The 16,991-nt window shown below is 36.2% G+C and overlaps 1 protein-coding gene across 1 annotated transcript in view; it reads left to right on the top strand.

Annotated features, from left to right (window-relative positions):
• Positions 1–14,419, top strand: part of SEC23A (SEC23 homolog A, COPII coat complex component) — a 58,850-nt gene extending 44,431 nt beyond the window's left edge. Inside the window, exons 18-20 of the mRNA XM_069558771.1 lie at positions 1,103–1,258; positions 3,521–3,586; positions 12,877–14,419. Of these exons, the coding sequence (XP_069414872.1) occupies positions 1,103–1,258; positions 3,521–3,586; positions 12,877–12,966 (312 nt within the window). The 3' untranslated portion in view covers positions 12,967–14,419. The remainder of the gene's footprint in view (positions 1–1,102; positions 1,259–3,520; positions 3,587–12,876) is intronic.
• The last annotated feature ends 2,572 nt before the right edge of the window (positions 14,420–16,991 follow it).

The following is a 16,991-nucleotide window of genomic DNA, read 5'->3' as shown; positions in this document are numbered from 1 at the left end:
AAGAATCAGATGTCACTGAAGTGACTTGGCATGCATGCACTCAAGGAAGATCTTATTCAAAATATCACTTTAAATATATGGAACTTTTAAAGACCTATTGATTATTATTTTTAATTGATACCAGCTACTAGAGCTATTTAACTTATAAGAATAATGCCTGTGACACTAGCTCTGTGACAGAGCTAGATTTTTGATTATTTCTTTTGTCTTTCAGTAGTTTTATTTCTTCAAATAGCTTGTTAACATGCATAAATGAGAAATCAGAAATTCAGATGACTGTTCCTCTGTTAAATATAGAGATATATCTCTCTATATTGATTCACTTAACTTAGAAATCAAGCCAGGTTAAATCTTTGGATGATTTAATTAAGTGGCATTTTTGGGTCATTTACCTAAAAATATTGATTCAAATGCTCTTTTATAGGTATATTATCTTTATAATATTATTGCTATTATTATTAAAGTTTTTACCTTTATGTATCTTGTGAGAATGTAACTCCATTGGTAAAGATTCGTAATATAAGAGTAATTAATTTTAAAGTCTCTAGGAAATCTTCTGTACCAGAAATCCCCTTTACTTATCATAAGCTTAGGTAGATACCTTTTTGTTGTTGTTCAGTCGCTAAGTCATGTCCGACTCTTTACAACCCCATGGCCTATAGCCCACCAGGCTCTTCTGTCCTTGGAATTCTCCAGGCAACAATTCTAGATTGAGTTGCTGTTTCCTTCTCCATGGGATCTTCCTGACCCAGGGATTGAACCCTTGTCTCCTGCATTGATTTGTGGATTCTTTACCACTGAGCCACCTGGGAAGCCCAGCGATACCTTTTAGCTAACTTTAATATGATAAGTGTAGTGTTTTAAAATTTTTTCTTCATTATTATTTCTTTTTACTTTTAAAGAAGAAGTATCCTAATTTTGCATCTGTTTACTCAAGAATACTGAAATTAATATTGTAACTTTAAAAAATTAGTAACTTAGAAATAAATGGGATAATATTCTGTGATTTTCTTATTTTCTGAGGATTGTTTCATTTGAAAAAAAATATTTTTTGGTTAGGCAAGGAAAAAAGTAATAATTCTTTTAATCATTTTAAAATTAGACCATAGCTCAGTGGCGCAAGTCAGGATACCAGGACATGCCAGAATATGAAAACTTCCGCCACCTTCTGCAAGCCCCAGTGGATGATGCCCAGGAAATCCTTCACTCCAGGTTTCCAATGCCGAGATACATTGACACTGAACATGGTGGCAGTCAGGTAATACTCTGCGTTTGTTTGCATGTGTGTTGCTGATTTTACAATGAGTTGTTGTTTGCCTTCTGACGTTAGTTTGAATAGACTGCTTCCCCAGGCAAATGAAAAGGAAAGAGATGGGTAGATGGTTTCCAGGGGAAGGTGTGCTTTCTTCTTGCCTTAGTTTTGAGAGCAGAGCAGTAAGATCATTGACTAGCTGACTATAGGTGGTGGTTTCTCCCATCTTCTTCCTCCAGCTCAGCTCTAGTAAAGAGCCAGGGTGGTGTTTTGGTGATATGCCAGCTTTAGTTGAGCAAGTAGATATGAACAACTTAGGAAATAATTTAGTGTACTTTTCTCAGATCTCTTTGTTTACTGACAAAGTCTGTGAATATAAAGTTTGTGGTAACATAATTTTTGTTTTCCTCATTCTATCATTTCACTTTTCTAGAAAATGTCATGTAATAGGAAAGCATTATGGCATTATAAAAAGTTGTGTAATTTTTAGAGTTATGAAGGTTAAATGACATACATATAGCCCTTTTTGGCCTTACAGAAGACTCAGTTAGGACCCCATAACATACACTCATTTTTTTTTTTCTGTTAAAAAAATTTTTTTTTCTTTATTATTTTTGGCCACGCTGGGTCTTTGTTGCTGCACAGGCTTTTCTCTAGTTGTAGTGAGCAGGTCCTACTCTGTAGTTCTGGTGTGCAGGCTTCTCACTGAGGAGCTTCTCTAGTGTGGAGCATGGGCTCTAGGGTGTGCAGGCTGTAGCAGTTGTGGCACATGGGTTTAGCTGTGGCTCCCAGGTTTTAGAGCACAGGCTCAATAGTTGTAGCATACGGGCTTAGTTGCTCAGAGGCATGTGGGATCTTCCCAAACTGGGGATTGAACCTGTGTCTCCAGCACTGGCAGGTAGAATCTTTACCACTGAGCCACTAGGAAAGCCCAACTCTTGAATCACTTTTACTGCTGCCTTTTAATTCTTATTAGAGGTATATAAATTAATTATAGGTTATTGTAAGCTTTTTTCACTCGTTCCTAGAAAGTACAGACCTTGCTTTATTGATGTATCCCTAGTGCCTAGCACAGTATTGCAAAGTAGGTAGTAGATATCAGTAACTATTATTCAGAAATGATAGCAATTATTATTAGGGTTTTACTATATTTATAATAGAAGCTACTGTGCCCTATTGAGAATTTGCAAAGCTGATAACACTTTACATAACTTCTCTCATTTGATTCTCTAGCAGTCCTATTATTGTTTCCATTTTACGGGTAATAAAACTGAGACTAGGTTACTTGTGGCCAAGGAAAACTGTAGATGGAGGAATTGGGATTTGAATCCAGATGTTCTTTGCTGCTGCTGCTGCTAAGTCGCTTCAGTTGTGTCCGACTCTGTGCGACCCCATAGACAGCAGCCCACCAGGCTCCCCCGTCCCTGGGATTCTCCAGGCAAGAACACTGGAGTGGGTTGCCATTTCTTTCTCCAATGCATGAAAGTGAAAAGTGAAAGTGAAGTCGCTCAGTCGTGTCCGACTCTCAGCGACCCCATGGACTGCAGCCTACCAGGCTCCTCTGTTCATGGGATTTTCCAGGCAAGAGTACTGGAGTGGGTTGCCATTGCCTTCTCCGAGATGTTCTTTAGAAGTAGAAAAAGATGTTGTATGGTACTAAATTTCAAATGATAGGACTGTCTTGTTCTTTTAATGTGAAATAATAATTTATGACTTGTTCTCTCATTGATGTCTCACCACATGTACTGCTATATTCTTTTTCAATTCTGGTTATTATTTCATGATGATAAGGCATGGTGGATAGATGGGCAAAATGTTGGGCAAGTGCTCTCATGGAATAGCCTATAGTTTGAAAAAGTTTGAGAGTCATTGTTTAAAGTGAAAGAACATGTAGAGACTTTGAACTTTTGGAAACTTTGAACCTTTGTTGATGTTTCAGACCAGATGTTTGGTAAATGTCACACTAACTTTGTCATAATTGTTGCACACATACTCTTTATATGCCGAGTTTTGAATTCTACAATTTGTATTTGTTACTGTAAATGTTATTATGTATGTGTGATTTGGAGAGGTTACACTTATTTGTAACATATAGTGGTTTACATATTTCAAGATTTATCTCATTTTTTTAAGTTTCATTTTAATAAAATTAATTTTATGGAAATATAGTAAATAGAATTGATTTTATATGGCATAATGTATTTGTTTAGCTTATATTGACCAAATCTTATATTTGATGGATAATATTATTTCTTCTTTGCTTTTAAGGCTCGTTTCCTGCTTTCAAAAGTTAACCCCTCACAGACTCATAATAATATGTATGCCTGGGGACAGGTAAGTGTAAATAGCAGATCGTGGAAATTATTTCTTTGTGTTTTTTATAGTTTGTTATTTTAGTGAAAGCTACATTTTTTGCCTTTGTTTTTGGTAATGGTTTCTGTTGGAAAAGTAATAATAAAAAAAAAGAGGTTAAAATAGAATTAGCATTTGGTGGCACCACAGAAAATACAAAAGTGATTATATCAAATATATAGAAACTTTTCATATTTCAAGCTAACATGTTTCCCTTGAGACAAAAAGCAATAAAGTGTGTAGTAAATGAACTAGAAGGTGATGATTCAGACTTAATGCTAGGCTGTGAACCGCAAAAGGCCACAGGACGCTGGGAGTGGTCAGGGATTGTGGTTGAACAAGAGAGGCTAGAGGCCTGGACATCATTATTAATATATTTTAATTTGGTAGAAATTCTGCCTCCTGATACACTATATCACCACTTATCAAGTGTCCAATCTGCAGGACTCTGTGTTGGTTACTTCAGGATCCCAGTTATCATCCCTGCCTTTGAAGAGCTTGTAGTCTAGTATTAGAAATAAAACACATACCTAAGTCGTTAAAAATACAATGCAGATTGGGTTGTGTGCTTTTAGGAAAATTTAAAGTGTTACTGGGGGAGAGAGGAGAAGGAGGGGAAAGGGTCTCATGATGGCAAAGGAAAAGATATTTCCTTTAGAGTGCTTGTTACTGCAATAAGTAGAAATTGTGTGGGGTACAGAATTCTAGGTAGACGACAGTATGGACTAAGATAAAGAGTATATGTCAAGATGAACAGTGAACAATAAACTGGAAATGTAATTGTGCAGTCACTTATGGCGGCTCTTGAATACCAGGCTGAGGACTGAGGAGCTAAGTTTTTATTTGCTAAGTTATGGAATGTCACTGAAGCTTTTTGGCCAGAGGGCCAATTTTGGCTCTTGGATAATACAGCTGAATCTTAAGATTAGTTGGAAGCAGTCTGTAAGTTGGAACTGTTTCGGCTGAAGTAATCCAAGTGAGAGAGAAAGAAGATGAGATGGTGAAAAAGAATAGATTTGAGTTATATTTCGAGAGGAGACTCAGTGAGATTTGATTAACAGTTGCAGGAAAGTAAAACTCACTCTGGGGCCAGATAGCTGTATGCAAAATCTGAATTCTGATTGGATTCTGGATTAGAGCAAACAGCTTATAAAGAACATAATTGGGATGATTTGTGAAATATATAGACTGTATGTCAGATACTAGTATAGTAATAAATATCTTAAGAGTAATAACGGTGTTGTGGTCATGTAGGCGATTGTCCGTGATCTTGGGAGATATATCCTAAAGTGTTCGGGGATAAAATATTGTGATGTCTTCAACTTGCAAAAATGATTCAATAAGAAGAAAAAGAAAAGAAAAAATAGATACAAACATAAAATGTGGCAAAATATTCATCATTGATTTTAAGTTTAGCGCTATGTTGGTATTCATTGTACTTTCTAAGGTTTAAATTTTTGAAAAATAGTTGAGGGAGAACAAGGGAGTAAGGCGTTCTGAGCCTGGGTAACTGAGGAGAACATGTGCCAGTAAGAATGAGAGTGAAAAGAAAACATTTTAGACCTTGAGTTTGAGATATCATCTAGCTGCCCAAATGAGTAGGCTGTTGAAAATTTGGGTTTGGTGGTCAGGGCAAGGATTAGACAAGTGATACTGAAAGCTAGCACAGTGGATGGTTGTCCAAGGAGACTACAGAGGCAAAGGAAGGATGAGATAGAACCTTGAGGAAGTACAAGTGGTAGGAGTATTTTATATGTAATCAGAGAAGTGGAAGGAAACCGAGAGGAGCACCATGTCCTAAGTGGTGAGGGAGAACTTTACAGAAGGAAGAAGGGAGTAACAAATACTGAGATGCTGCAGATACTTGATTTGAGGACTAGATGGGAAAAATGAAGGGAGTAACAAATACTGAGATGCTGCAGATACTTGATTTGAGGACTAGATGGGAAAAATGAAGGGAGTAACAAATACTGAGATGCTGCAGATACTTGATTTGAGGACTAGGTGGGGAAAAAGAAGGGAGCAACAAATACTGAGATGCTGCAGATACATGATTTGATGACTAGGTGGGGAGAAAGAAGGGAGCAACAAATACTGAGATGCTGCAGATACTTGATTTGAGGACTAGGTGGGGAAAAAGAAGGGAGTAACAAATACTGAGATGCTGCAGATACTTGATTTGAGGACTAGGTGGGGAAAAAGAAGGGAACAACAAATACTGAGATGCTGCAGATACTTGATTTGAGGACTAGGCGGTTATTTGTGCCCTTGCTAAGCAGTTTTAATATAGTCATTGTGTAGAGGATAGATTGTTAAAGAATTAATGAGTGGTGAAGAAGTGGAGGTCATTAAGTATAAATGAATATTTTGCAAATTTAGCCTGAATGAATAGTAGGAGGATGATTGTTATTAGAGTAAGGGCACAAAACTTATTTGTAGACTAAGTGTAAGGAGCTATTGTTGGGGAGATCCAGAAGAACACTGTATGGATGTTTAAGATCCTCAGAAGGAGACAGTGTGATCACATTATGTAGAGTTTAAGCACTGGTAGGGAGGCGGGACATTTCTTTCTGCAAAAGCAAAGAGTGAGAAGAAGGGTGAAGACAGAAAGATTTTGAGGTGGTGAGAAAAGCTCTCATTGGAGAAGCCTGTTTCTTTTCAGTAATAGATTATTTGCTAGAGTGAGAAATGCTGGGGTTAAGGACTGGATAACAGAACAAGTTAAAAACAGCAATAAGGAATATAAGAAAACAATAGAGGATGAATAAAAGACAGCAGTGTTGAGGGTCCATTTTATTTACTAACAATTTCTTGAGCATGGTTCCGTAATGTTCTTTAGCCACGCTGTGTAGTTAGGCATTGCATCAAAGATGGAAGAACTGGGGCTAATTTAGAACTAGAGGTAAGAAAGATGGACACAGCAAAGACAGTAGAATATTTGAGAGCATTGTTAAACAACTGACTATGGGGCCCAGTCTGGTTAGAAGAGAAATAAAGCAATAATTGGAATTCAGGCCCTTTTCTTTGAATATAGTGAGTGAGTGAGTGAAAGTTGCTCAGTAGTGTCCGACTCTTTGCCACCCCACGGACTATACAGTCCATGAAATTCTCCAGGTTAGAATACTGAAGTGGGTAGCTTTTCCCTTCTCCAGGGGATCTTCCCAACCCAGGGATCGAACGCAGGTCTTCCGTATTGCAGGTGGATTCTTTTACCAGCTGAGCCACAAGGGAAACCCAAGAAGACTGGAGTGGGTAGCCTGTCCCTTCTCCAGGGGAACTTGCCCACCCAGGATTCAAACCAGGTCTCCTGCATTGCAGGTAGATTCTTTACCAGCTGAGCTATGAGGGAAGCCCTTTGAATGCAGAGGTGCCTCAAAAGTTTGCCTTGACTTCTCTACATTTTAGAGAATTTTTTCTGGGTGATTGTATCCATTCTTGTGGCTTCAGCTTTCATTTGAGTCTAACTTATAAGTCTCCATCTTTGCTTTGGCTTCACGGTGACCTGCAGGCTGGAGTTTATAACCACCAGGTGCAGAGCACTTGAGTTTCCTGTAGACGTTTCATAAGCAGCATGCCCCAACTTGAGCTCTTTCATACCATCTTGCACTTACTGACTTGGAGGTTTTTTACAGAGGAGCCTACCATTCTCTGAGTTGCCAGGGCTTGGAACTTTAGTCATGTACATTTTCTCCTTTCTGCCCCTAATAATTGACTTATTTTCCCTAGCCATTCCCTCCTGTCCCCATCACTAATCAAGGTTAGGCCCTTGTTACTCTTCACATAGACTGTTGGAATTACCTGCTGGCTCCGCTCTAGCCGTTTCCTCCCATTTTGGCACTGGTCAGAGTGGTCTCCCTAAAACAGTTCTGAGTCAAAGCACTGCCTGGAAATCTTTAATAACCCCCTGTTGAGTTTCTAAAAGCTCCGTGTTGCTATTGAGGGTCCTTTGTAGTGTGCTCCACATAGCTTTGCCCACTTTTAGCTACTATTTAGTCTTTTTAATCAAACTGGCTTTCCTACCGCACTCTGAGTATACTGAGCATGTAACTTGCCCCTGTCACTACTTGTCACACATAGCAGCCATCCCTCAAGGCTCAGTTTTAAAAGTTTACTGACTCCATGAAACTTTTTCTGTGATTGTATGACTGGATATTATGGAATATCCCTGACCCTTCATTCCCCCTCTCTTTCTCCATCCATTTCTGATGGCACTTATTTTTCCTATTAGAATATAAACTGCTTGAGGGTAAAACCTGTGTCACTTTCATTTTTGACTTTCCACAGCACCTTAAACATTAGCACATATTGACTATAATACATCTGGACAAGAGAATAGAGATCAGAGTAGGGGAATCTGTGGAGATGCTTTAGGAGTTAAGAAGCTTTTGTGATATAGATAGATAAATTGAGTCCATGGTCTAACAGTCCTGAAAAGTGAGGAGGTTTTTTTTTTTTTTTTTTTTTTTTAATAGCAAGGAAAGGAACTTACTCCTGGAAATTGTTCAAAGGCTACATAGCACGTGTGAGAAAAATTTGTCTCCACATAATACATGTACATATAGATTTTGAATATCATCCTTCACCGTCTTCTACTTGGTTGGGGGTGGGGGGAGACAAAAAGCCAAGTATAATACTGTGATGTGGAAATTTGGACAGCAGGATGTCCACGAGTTAGCCTTTCTTTTATACTTTAGTCAGTTGAGTATTGGTTTTGGTTCTGGATCCCACAAGTTAAGAGGAACTAATTTAAGAAAAGAAAATCACAGGATATAGAAAATATAGCATCAATAAATAGAGTTAATGAAAATAGTAAATAATCAATATGAAGGGGAAGTTAAAGGATACTTTAAAACAGTATTCATCAGGGGTCATTTATCAATTGCCCGTAGGGACTAGGTGAGCAGATGAGTGAAACTGGCTGCGCATAAGAGCCCCTGTCAGTCTCAGTGTCAGAAAGCAATACCTGAGGGCGGGGGGCTGTGGCAGACTAGGGTTTATGGGGCAGGTCCACAGATCTTTCTCTAAAGGGAGTAGTTGTTCCTCCCCTCCAGATGACTGTTGGTGTTCACGTAATTCAATTAACAAAGTGTTGTGAGCTAACGTTATGAAGTCCAAATAAAACATATCTCCTTGTGGCTGATTTTCTGCATTAAGAAAGCATGGTTTAGTTCTTGGAAATAATGACTTGTTCTTTGTTTTGGGGGATTTAAATTACAACGTGGAGATGTAAATGGAAGGCTTATAAAGAACCTGTTGAACTGGCTTAAATGTTAGGGCTCTTGTTTATGCCTCTAGTGTTCCTATTTCTAGGTAGTAATAATTAAGTTCCAGTTTAATTATTATAGGTTATATTATTATAACCTATGGGCGAATTGAGGTGGAAAACCATCATGGATATATTTTTAAAGAGAAAAAGGGTACAGTTGAAAAATAGAGATCAATCAACTGGAAATTTTTGATAAGATTGAGTTGAGCATTAGTATTTATCATTTCAAATAAGATCACAGTATAGAAATTTGAAAACCCATATATATTTTGTCTGGTCTAGGAGAAATAGATCTGGGATTGGGTGAGTTGAGGTGGAAAGGCATCAATCCATGTGTCATTCTGGGCTGGTAGTTGAAAACTCTGCAAGTTACTAAACTTCCATATGCCTTCTTTTCCTTATCTATTATAGAGTTTAATGACACATACTTGATATGCCCAGTAATACTCAGTAAATATTAGTTATTAGTTTTCCTTGTTATCACTGGAGAAAACAGTCTCTCTCTAAAGATATTTAAGATAGGAAAGAAAACCTATAATAATATAACCTATAATAATTAAACTGAAACTTAATTATTACTGCCTGGAAATAGGAACATTAGAGGCCTAACATTGTAAGCCAGACCCTGAAGGAGGAAGATCATTTCACTGAGTGAATATGATGGAGAAGGAAATCCCAGTCCAAGGAACAAACATACATATTGTTTATCTTATTCACTCATTCATTTATCCATCCACCCATCCATCTATCAATTTTGAAAGCCATCGTCTTTGGAGAAACTTAAATATGCTTTGTTGTTATTAAAGGAGTTCTTTTTATTCATTTGATAAAACCTTGTTTAAATATTTGCAGTCATTCGGTTAAATTATATCCTTACACTATATGGTAGTTTTAATTATGTTATCAGGTCTGTCTCTCCTTAGATTATTTTATTAAGTTTTTTCCTCAAAGAGGCAGTTAAAAGCAGTTTGGATTTCTTCTTATTATTACATTTTAGAAAATGTAATAATCTTTCCCGGAAATGCATCCGGTTTAGGAAAATTTAAGAATTAGTCACAGTTATACCTTTGGGGGAAGCTGGCATTTGATCCTATCTTTTATGAATAGAATCTTATGAAAACAAAACAAACAACTCCTTTTAGATTGGTTCCAAACTATTTGAAAGATCTTTCAGTCTGTGTTGAATTAGTTCATGTGTCTAAAAACAATGAAATTTTGGTCTGAAGTATTTAAATCAGTGTTTCTCAGTCTTTATATTTTGTTAAATTTGAAAGCATCCCTTTTTTGTAACGCTGTGTGAAATGTCAAAATTAAATAAATGTGATAATTAGAAGTGAGAAAGAAACCAAGAGCCTAAGGTTTTTCTTGACATATGACTTTTATAAGAGAAATTATGTTAATATTTTTATAGATAATAATAAGCTGAATCTGTACTGTTTTAGTCATTATACTAAGATTTTCATAAACTCTTGTTTATTAAAACACTCTTGTGAGGTGCGTACTGTTAATCTTATTTTTCAGAAGAGGAAATCGACGCTTTCGTAAAGTAACTTTCTCCAAATCACATAAACTGTGACAAGGGTTTGGATTTGATCCTAGGTCATTCTAACTCCAGAATCCGAATTTTTAACCATCAAGCTAAATTGATGATTGAAATATAGGGAGTTAACATGATAGCCAAGCATTTTGCTAAAAATTATGAAATCTAATACCTTAGTTTTCTTTTTGTCAGAAATCAAGAATCCAGTGTAAGTATTATCCATGGATGACCTGAAGGGGGCACCGCTGCCACACTGCTTCTGTGATGGTGCTGGAGGCCTCTGATGCTGTAGTGCTTCATATACTAAATGATATAAAACTTGGCCCTTTCTGCCCAATCCTGGGTGTTTGTTAAAGAGAAAAAGGGTACAGTTGAAAAACTGAGATCAGTCAACTGGAAATTTTTGATAAGATTGAGTTGAGCATTTAGTATTTATCATTTCAAATAAGGTCACAGTATATAAAGTAGAAAACCCATATATATTTTGTCTTTACTAGGAAAGATAGATCTGGGATTAGGTGAATTGAGGTGGAAAATGTGTAAAGTGGAAGAAAAATCAGGTATAATTACAGGAAGAAAAAAAAGGAGCTATGGGCTTATTACTAGTTTAAGTCACATTTTTGATACCTTACTTCCTATGTTAGCTGTGAATGTAGAATAAGAAGTATTTCAGCCTATAAAAGAACAGATTTTCTAAAATAGATAATAATGTTGCAGGCCAACTGCGTTGTCAGGTATTGTTCTGTTTGCTTTACACAATTTAACTCATTTAATCAACATAACAACCACGTGCAATAGGTTCTGTTCTTATCTATATTTTACAAATGAGGAAACTAAGACTTCAAAGAGGTTAAGTCACTTCTTCAAAGTCGTACAGGCAGTAAGCAGCAGAGCCAGGATTTGAGTTCAGTCTGTCTGGCTCCAGTCTCTAAGCTCTTAATGCCAGGGCTGTTGTCTCCCTTCATTATGTAGTTTTTCAAGTTCTTATGAATTCACCTATGAAAACACATAATAAGATTGATTTTCCTTTTCAGGAGAGGTTATGGCATGTCTGTGGCTATGCCAGATAAGAACCACAAGAGCTATAAATTCTTATCTCATGTTTGCCACTAATTTGCTGATATCCTCTGAAAATTACTGAATTTCCTTATTTTAGACTTTTATATATACCCATAAATAAGAAATTGGATATCAGGTGAAGAATTTAAAAATCCAGATATAAAATACTCCAGGAAACTTTCTTGCTACAATAAAATTTCATTATTAGTGGATTGGATTATTAAGATCATTTCATCAACATGGTTTTTATTTAAATAAAAGTCAGGAATTTTCCCTAACTCTTGTTAATTACATAGAACCCACAAGAATCAATGAAAATGACTTGAATGAAAATATATGTGTTTTATTTAAAACATGATATAAATTCTCTTCCTTCCAGCTGGCAGTTCTGCTAAAATATGTGTAATTGAAATTTTATTTTAGTAAACAGGCAGCAATGAGGGAGGCTTACTTCTTAGTAGAGATAAAAGCACCAATACATTCAAGACAAATTAACACTTTACTACTTTAAAGACTAAATTGGATATGGAGCCATTCTAATGCTAATTGATGAATTGCAGTAGAAATCTGACTCTGACCACTTGGGGTTAGTGCAGACCCCAAAAGTTAAAGGATATGGTCCACAACAAGACCTACCCTACTTCAGATGCCAGCTGAAAGTTGAATCCCAGGTTACCCACGTTTCTGACCGGCTGGCTACAATTTCATGTGTGGGGGGTGGTGAGAAAGGGAGAGTGTTCAGATGGGAGATGGGTGGGTGGGGTGAATAAGAGGATGGGTTCCCACAACTCCCCATCAGGTTTGGAAATTCCCTAGAACAACTCACAGAACTCAGGAAAGCACTGTATTTATGATTACAGTTTTATTGTAGAACTGATAATTCCTTTTCCCATGGAATCGGGGTTTGTCACTCTCCCAGCTGATGTATTGATGTATTTATTCCTCAAATAGGAATCTTCACTTGACTCTGGTATCGAGTGTTTTTTTTTTTTTTTTCCCTTTGCCTTTGTTTTGTATGATTGATTGAAAATCTAGCCTCCTACCACCCCACACCATCCCTTCCTCCCTGGAGGTCAGGCTCTCTTAAAGCCCAGCCATCTAATTACATGGTTGATCTTTCTGGTGACTGGTCCCTATCCTGAGTCATCTCATCTCACAGCATAAAGTCTAGTGTGATCTGAAGGGCTCATGAATAACAGATGCTGCTGTTGGTTAATTCCAAGGATGTAGTCTCCCCCTCAGGAATCTGGGACAAAGACCAGTCAGATTCTTTATTATACAAGAACGTAGACATTATTCTGCTTAAAATGATTTCCTTGTCTTTTTTTTTTTTTACACATTTGCTTATATATTTTAAGGTATCATCCTGTGTTTTTAATTATAGAAAATATCTTTCTTTTCTTCTAGGAGTCTGGCGCACCGATTCTCACAGATGATGTTAGTTTGCAAGTGTTCATGGATCACTTGAAAAAACTTGCTGTGTCAAGTGCTGCTTGATGTGCTGAACTTATTAAGATTGAGAGAATGAAATAGTATTTGTTTCTTTTTTTCTCTTCTCTTCACTTACTCTGTGGAAATCAACAGAGATCTCTGTAGACTCTTTTTGTATTAGTATGGTTTGAGACAACATTTGGAAAAATGTTCATGTTTGTAGATTAAGCTAGAGTATAAGAGCAATACGAACAAATTTGTTTTCCTTGCCACAGTATTATAACTGGTTTTAGAAATTTGAGGTCTTTATAACTTCAGTTCAGTTCAGTCGCTCAGTCGTGTCCGACTCTTTGCGACCCCATGAATCGCAGCACGCCAGGCCTCCCTGTCCATCACCAACTCCCAGAGTTCACTCAAACTCATGTCCATCTAGTCGGTGATGCTTTATAACTTAATTATGTTAAAAAGTAAAAATAGAGTCTGCCTTGCACTGCAGGGATATAACTCATTTGTATGTTGCAGACAAATTCAAAGTGGCACTGAATGTTCCTGACTTTTTGAAAACTTGTTTCTTAATTTTAATCAGAAAGTAAACAAAATCAACAGTAATGATAAATGTGAACAATTTTACCGATTTATTGAATATTTTTCCATGATATTCAGCACTTATGTATACATTTCTTCTGTACCTACTCTGTTAAGGCAGATTTATTTTTATGATGACTTGTTTAGGAATTATTTGACTTTATATATGGTAATTTTCATGAAGATAATTTAATGTTTTTGGTCATTTGAAAAAAATAGTTTAGAGATGAAAGTTTTTCTGGGTGATAATTCCCATAATTGATAACATGTGAAATTTCCACAAAGGACCCAACTATGTGATTAAACATATTTTTTTTAATAAGGGGAAATAGAAAAGAAATAGTTTCATCACAGTACATTTTAGAAAGGCTTTGTGGTAAAAAGACTATTGTAACTTCTAAACCAAATTTAATATTCACTGCATGCTTTTGTTATTTCCTTTTGTTTTTCTGAGGTAAGTTTTATATTATATCCTTCAGTATTTTAAACTCTTGGGAGTTTACACACTACTTTCTGTTCTTGCTTCCATTTCGTGAACTGTATTAAGTTGTAGTTCTTATTGAAACAGTATTATCTAATATTTTGTTGAATTTTATCATGTGATGATGCTCAGTTCTCTTTTGATTTATTCATTAGTATCATTCACTTTTACCTTTTAAAGTTTACTTGTAGCAGATGTTTACATTGCTAAAGCCAGATATGTTTGACAATGAAATTTACATCAAGTACTGCAATAAAAGGTGGTGCTACTATATGGGCTTAGAAGGACTGTGCGATGATTGTATTTGCATGAACACAATCATTTGATGGTAAAACAGATACTTTAAATGAATTGTTTATATGTTTTATTTGATTAGAATAAAAAATTGCTCTGTTCCATTTTATTTGAACTATGATAGGTCTAAATACCAATAAAATATACATTTTCTCTGTTTTCCCGCTTACTTTGAAATCTAGTAAGCCTGAAAAGCCTAGTGTAAAATTAGAGCATTTATAAAACCTGCTATTGATAGATCAAAAAGTCACTTATTAAAAACAAATAACAGCTTTATTGAGTTAATTCACCTCACACAATTCACTAGTTTTTAAATATTCATGGAGTTGTGTAGGTATAACTATAATCAATTTTAGAGCATTTTCATCCCCCACATAGTTATTTGTTTTTGCTGTCAGGACCTGAGAAGAGTCCCTGTGATGATGATACATGTTTAGTTGGCCTGGCCCCTTTAACTTGGGTCCTTCAAGAAAGTATTGTTATTTCTTCTCTTGGGTGGTGAGTTGGTACTTACCCCTAAACTGTCCTCATTACAGCTGAGAGAACTAAAGTGTTAATACCTCTGTATTTAAGGGGTAAGGATGAACAAATATATCATCATATCCTTTTAACTTACCATTTGAAAGAAGCCATCTGGATTATTTTTTAGCTATTACTAAATGCTAGCTATTTAAATAGACTTGAAGGAAGAAATGTTAACCCTTTCTATGAATTTAGAGTGGATAGTGAATATTTGCTAAATCATGAGCAGCACTGAGAAGCTTTGGTGTGTCCAGAACTGTTTGGGAATTCATTCTTGAACCTACTTACCCTTGGTGCCCTTATCTCTAAAAGTGAATTTAGATCTCATCTATGCACAGTTATAGTTTGTTGTAACAGAATGAATTTATTCTTTTATTGGCTGATTGCAAAAGCGACCTGATATTTTCTTTATCTACTTCTCCACTTGATAAACTTCGGTTTCATATTTCCTAGCCCAGACTACATCTAAGGAATGTGCTTGTTGTCCAGGCCAGACCAGAAACCAAGGAATCATTTTCAACTCTTCCTCTCCTCAATATCTTTAGTAACCAGACTGTACCAATTCCAGCTCTTTAGTATCTCCCTAATCTGTTTTTTTTTTTTTTAAGTTTAAGTGGAGTTGCTCAGTTGTGTCCTACTCTTTGCAACGCCATGCGCTGCCAGGCTCTTCCATCCATGGAATTTTCCAGGCAAGAGTACTGGAGTGGGTTGCCATTTTCTTCTCTAGAGGATCTTCCCAACCCAGGGATCGAACCTGGGTCTCCCGTATTGCGGGCAGGCCCTTTACCCTCTGAGCCACCAGGGAAGCCACTGTTGGCTGGTCTCCGTTCTACTGCTGTTCTACCTTCATTATATCTCCCCTGGTTTGGTGAACTAGTTTTCTAACCAGTCTGCTTTCCCCAGTCTCTTTGTCTCCATCTCCTCAGTTTACTGAAACCTGGGTTATGATTATGTCATTCCCTTTGCCCTCATAATAAAATCCAAACACTTTGACCTGGTAACATTGTATACTATATATCAAATCTATAGCTCTCCCTAGAAATAGTACAAAGGAAGCAATTGAAAAGGTGGGGCTGGAGGGTGGTCTCTAGTTCTGCCTAGGCTTTAGTCTTAGGTATGCTGTTTGGGGTCAGTATAGTGACGGGAGCAGACGTGTTCTTTATTGCCTGCTACAGATCAAGTGCTGTGGCTTATTGCACTGGGCTTTAAAAACAAATGAACATATATTTTGTTATTTTTCAAGCAATACTGACAAATTAGGATTATTTGTTTTCTAATGTCTATATTATCCCTGTTTCTGATGTACATGCATACATACTTCTGGTACTCATATATTTGGTTTGTGTTCATCTTGAGCATTTTATCAAGTAATTTCAGAGATACTTCTATTTTTTGTTTGCTTTTTAATAGTCTATGAAATTAATACATTCTCCTTTCGTATGTGCATTGTCCCTTCTTTGTTTAACATATTAAAAGCTTGTCTAACATATTATCTGGTGACTATAATAATAGGCATGCAATAACAAGTATGTAATACTGAAGTTACATTGCTAAATCACATTTTTTACTCCCCCATCCCTATCTATGGCTAATACTGAAATAAAGACAAATTATTTGGGTTGAGAATGTGATACTTGGGAAATTGAGGATTTTTTTCCATAAGTAAACATAGAAAAACATATATAGTAACTAATACATCTGAAGTGTTTGGAAGATGGGTAGAAATATTAACTTTAGGTTTTGTTAAATCAACATAACATTAGCTATGTATTTTTAGAAGTTAAGGATAACAAAGATAAAACCAGGATACATACTTTTTAAGCCAGAATATGTAATTTCCAAACCGGTAGAGGAAAAGAAACAATAAAAGTAATTTGATCAATCAAGAAAAAGCAAGAAAGATTAAGAAGGCAGTATGGCAAATGGGAAAGAATGGTAAATGAACACAAAAAGGAAGAAATAGTGGATTAATACTTTGTTAGTGTATTTTATGAATATAGAAAAATATCTATTGGCCTTTCACTATAATAATAACATTACATGTACTGTTTTTGTACATTCTGCCAATGTGTCTTGAGACTGTAAAAACTGGTGTTTTCATAGCCAGGTTGATCATTCTTTATTCATAGTTGAGTGAGTAATTGCTTTATTATTTAAAGCAACAGAAACACAAATAGGAAAATAAAGTTAAGTTTCCTAGATATTCATA

This window comes from Ovis canadensis, chromosome 18 (assembly GCF_042477335.2).
Source record: "Ovis canadensis isolate MfBH-ARS-UI-01 breed Bighorn chromosome 18, ARS-UI_OviCan_v2, whole genome shotgun sequence".
Lineage (NCBI taxonomy): Eukaryota > Metazoa > Chordata > Mammalia > Artiodactyla > Bovidae > Ovis > Ovis canadensis.
This window is presented reverse-complemented; position numbering and strand designations above follow the sequence as displayed.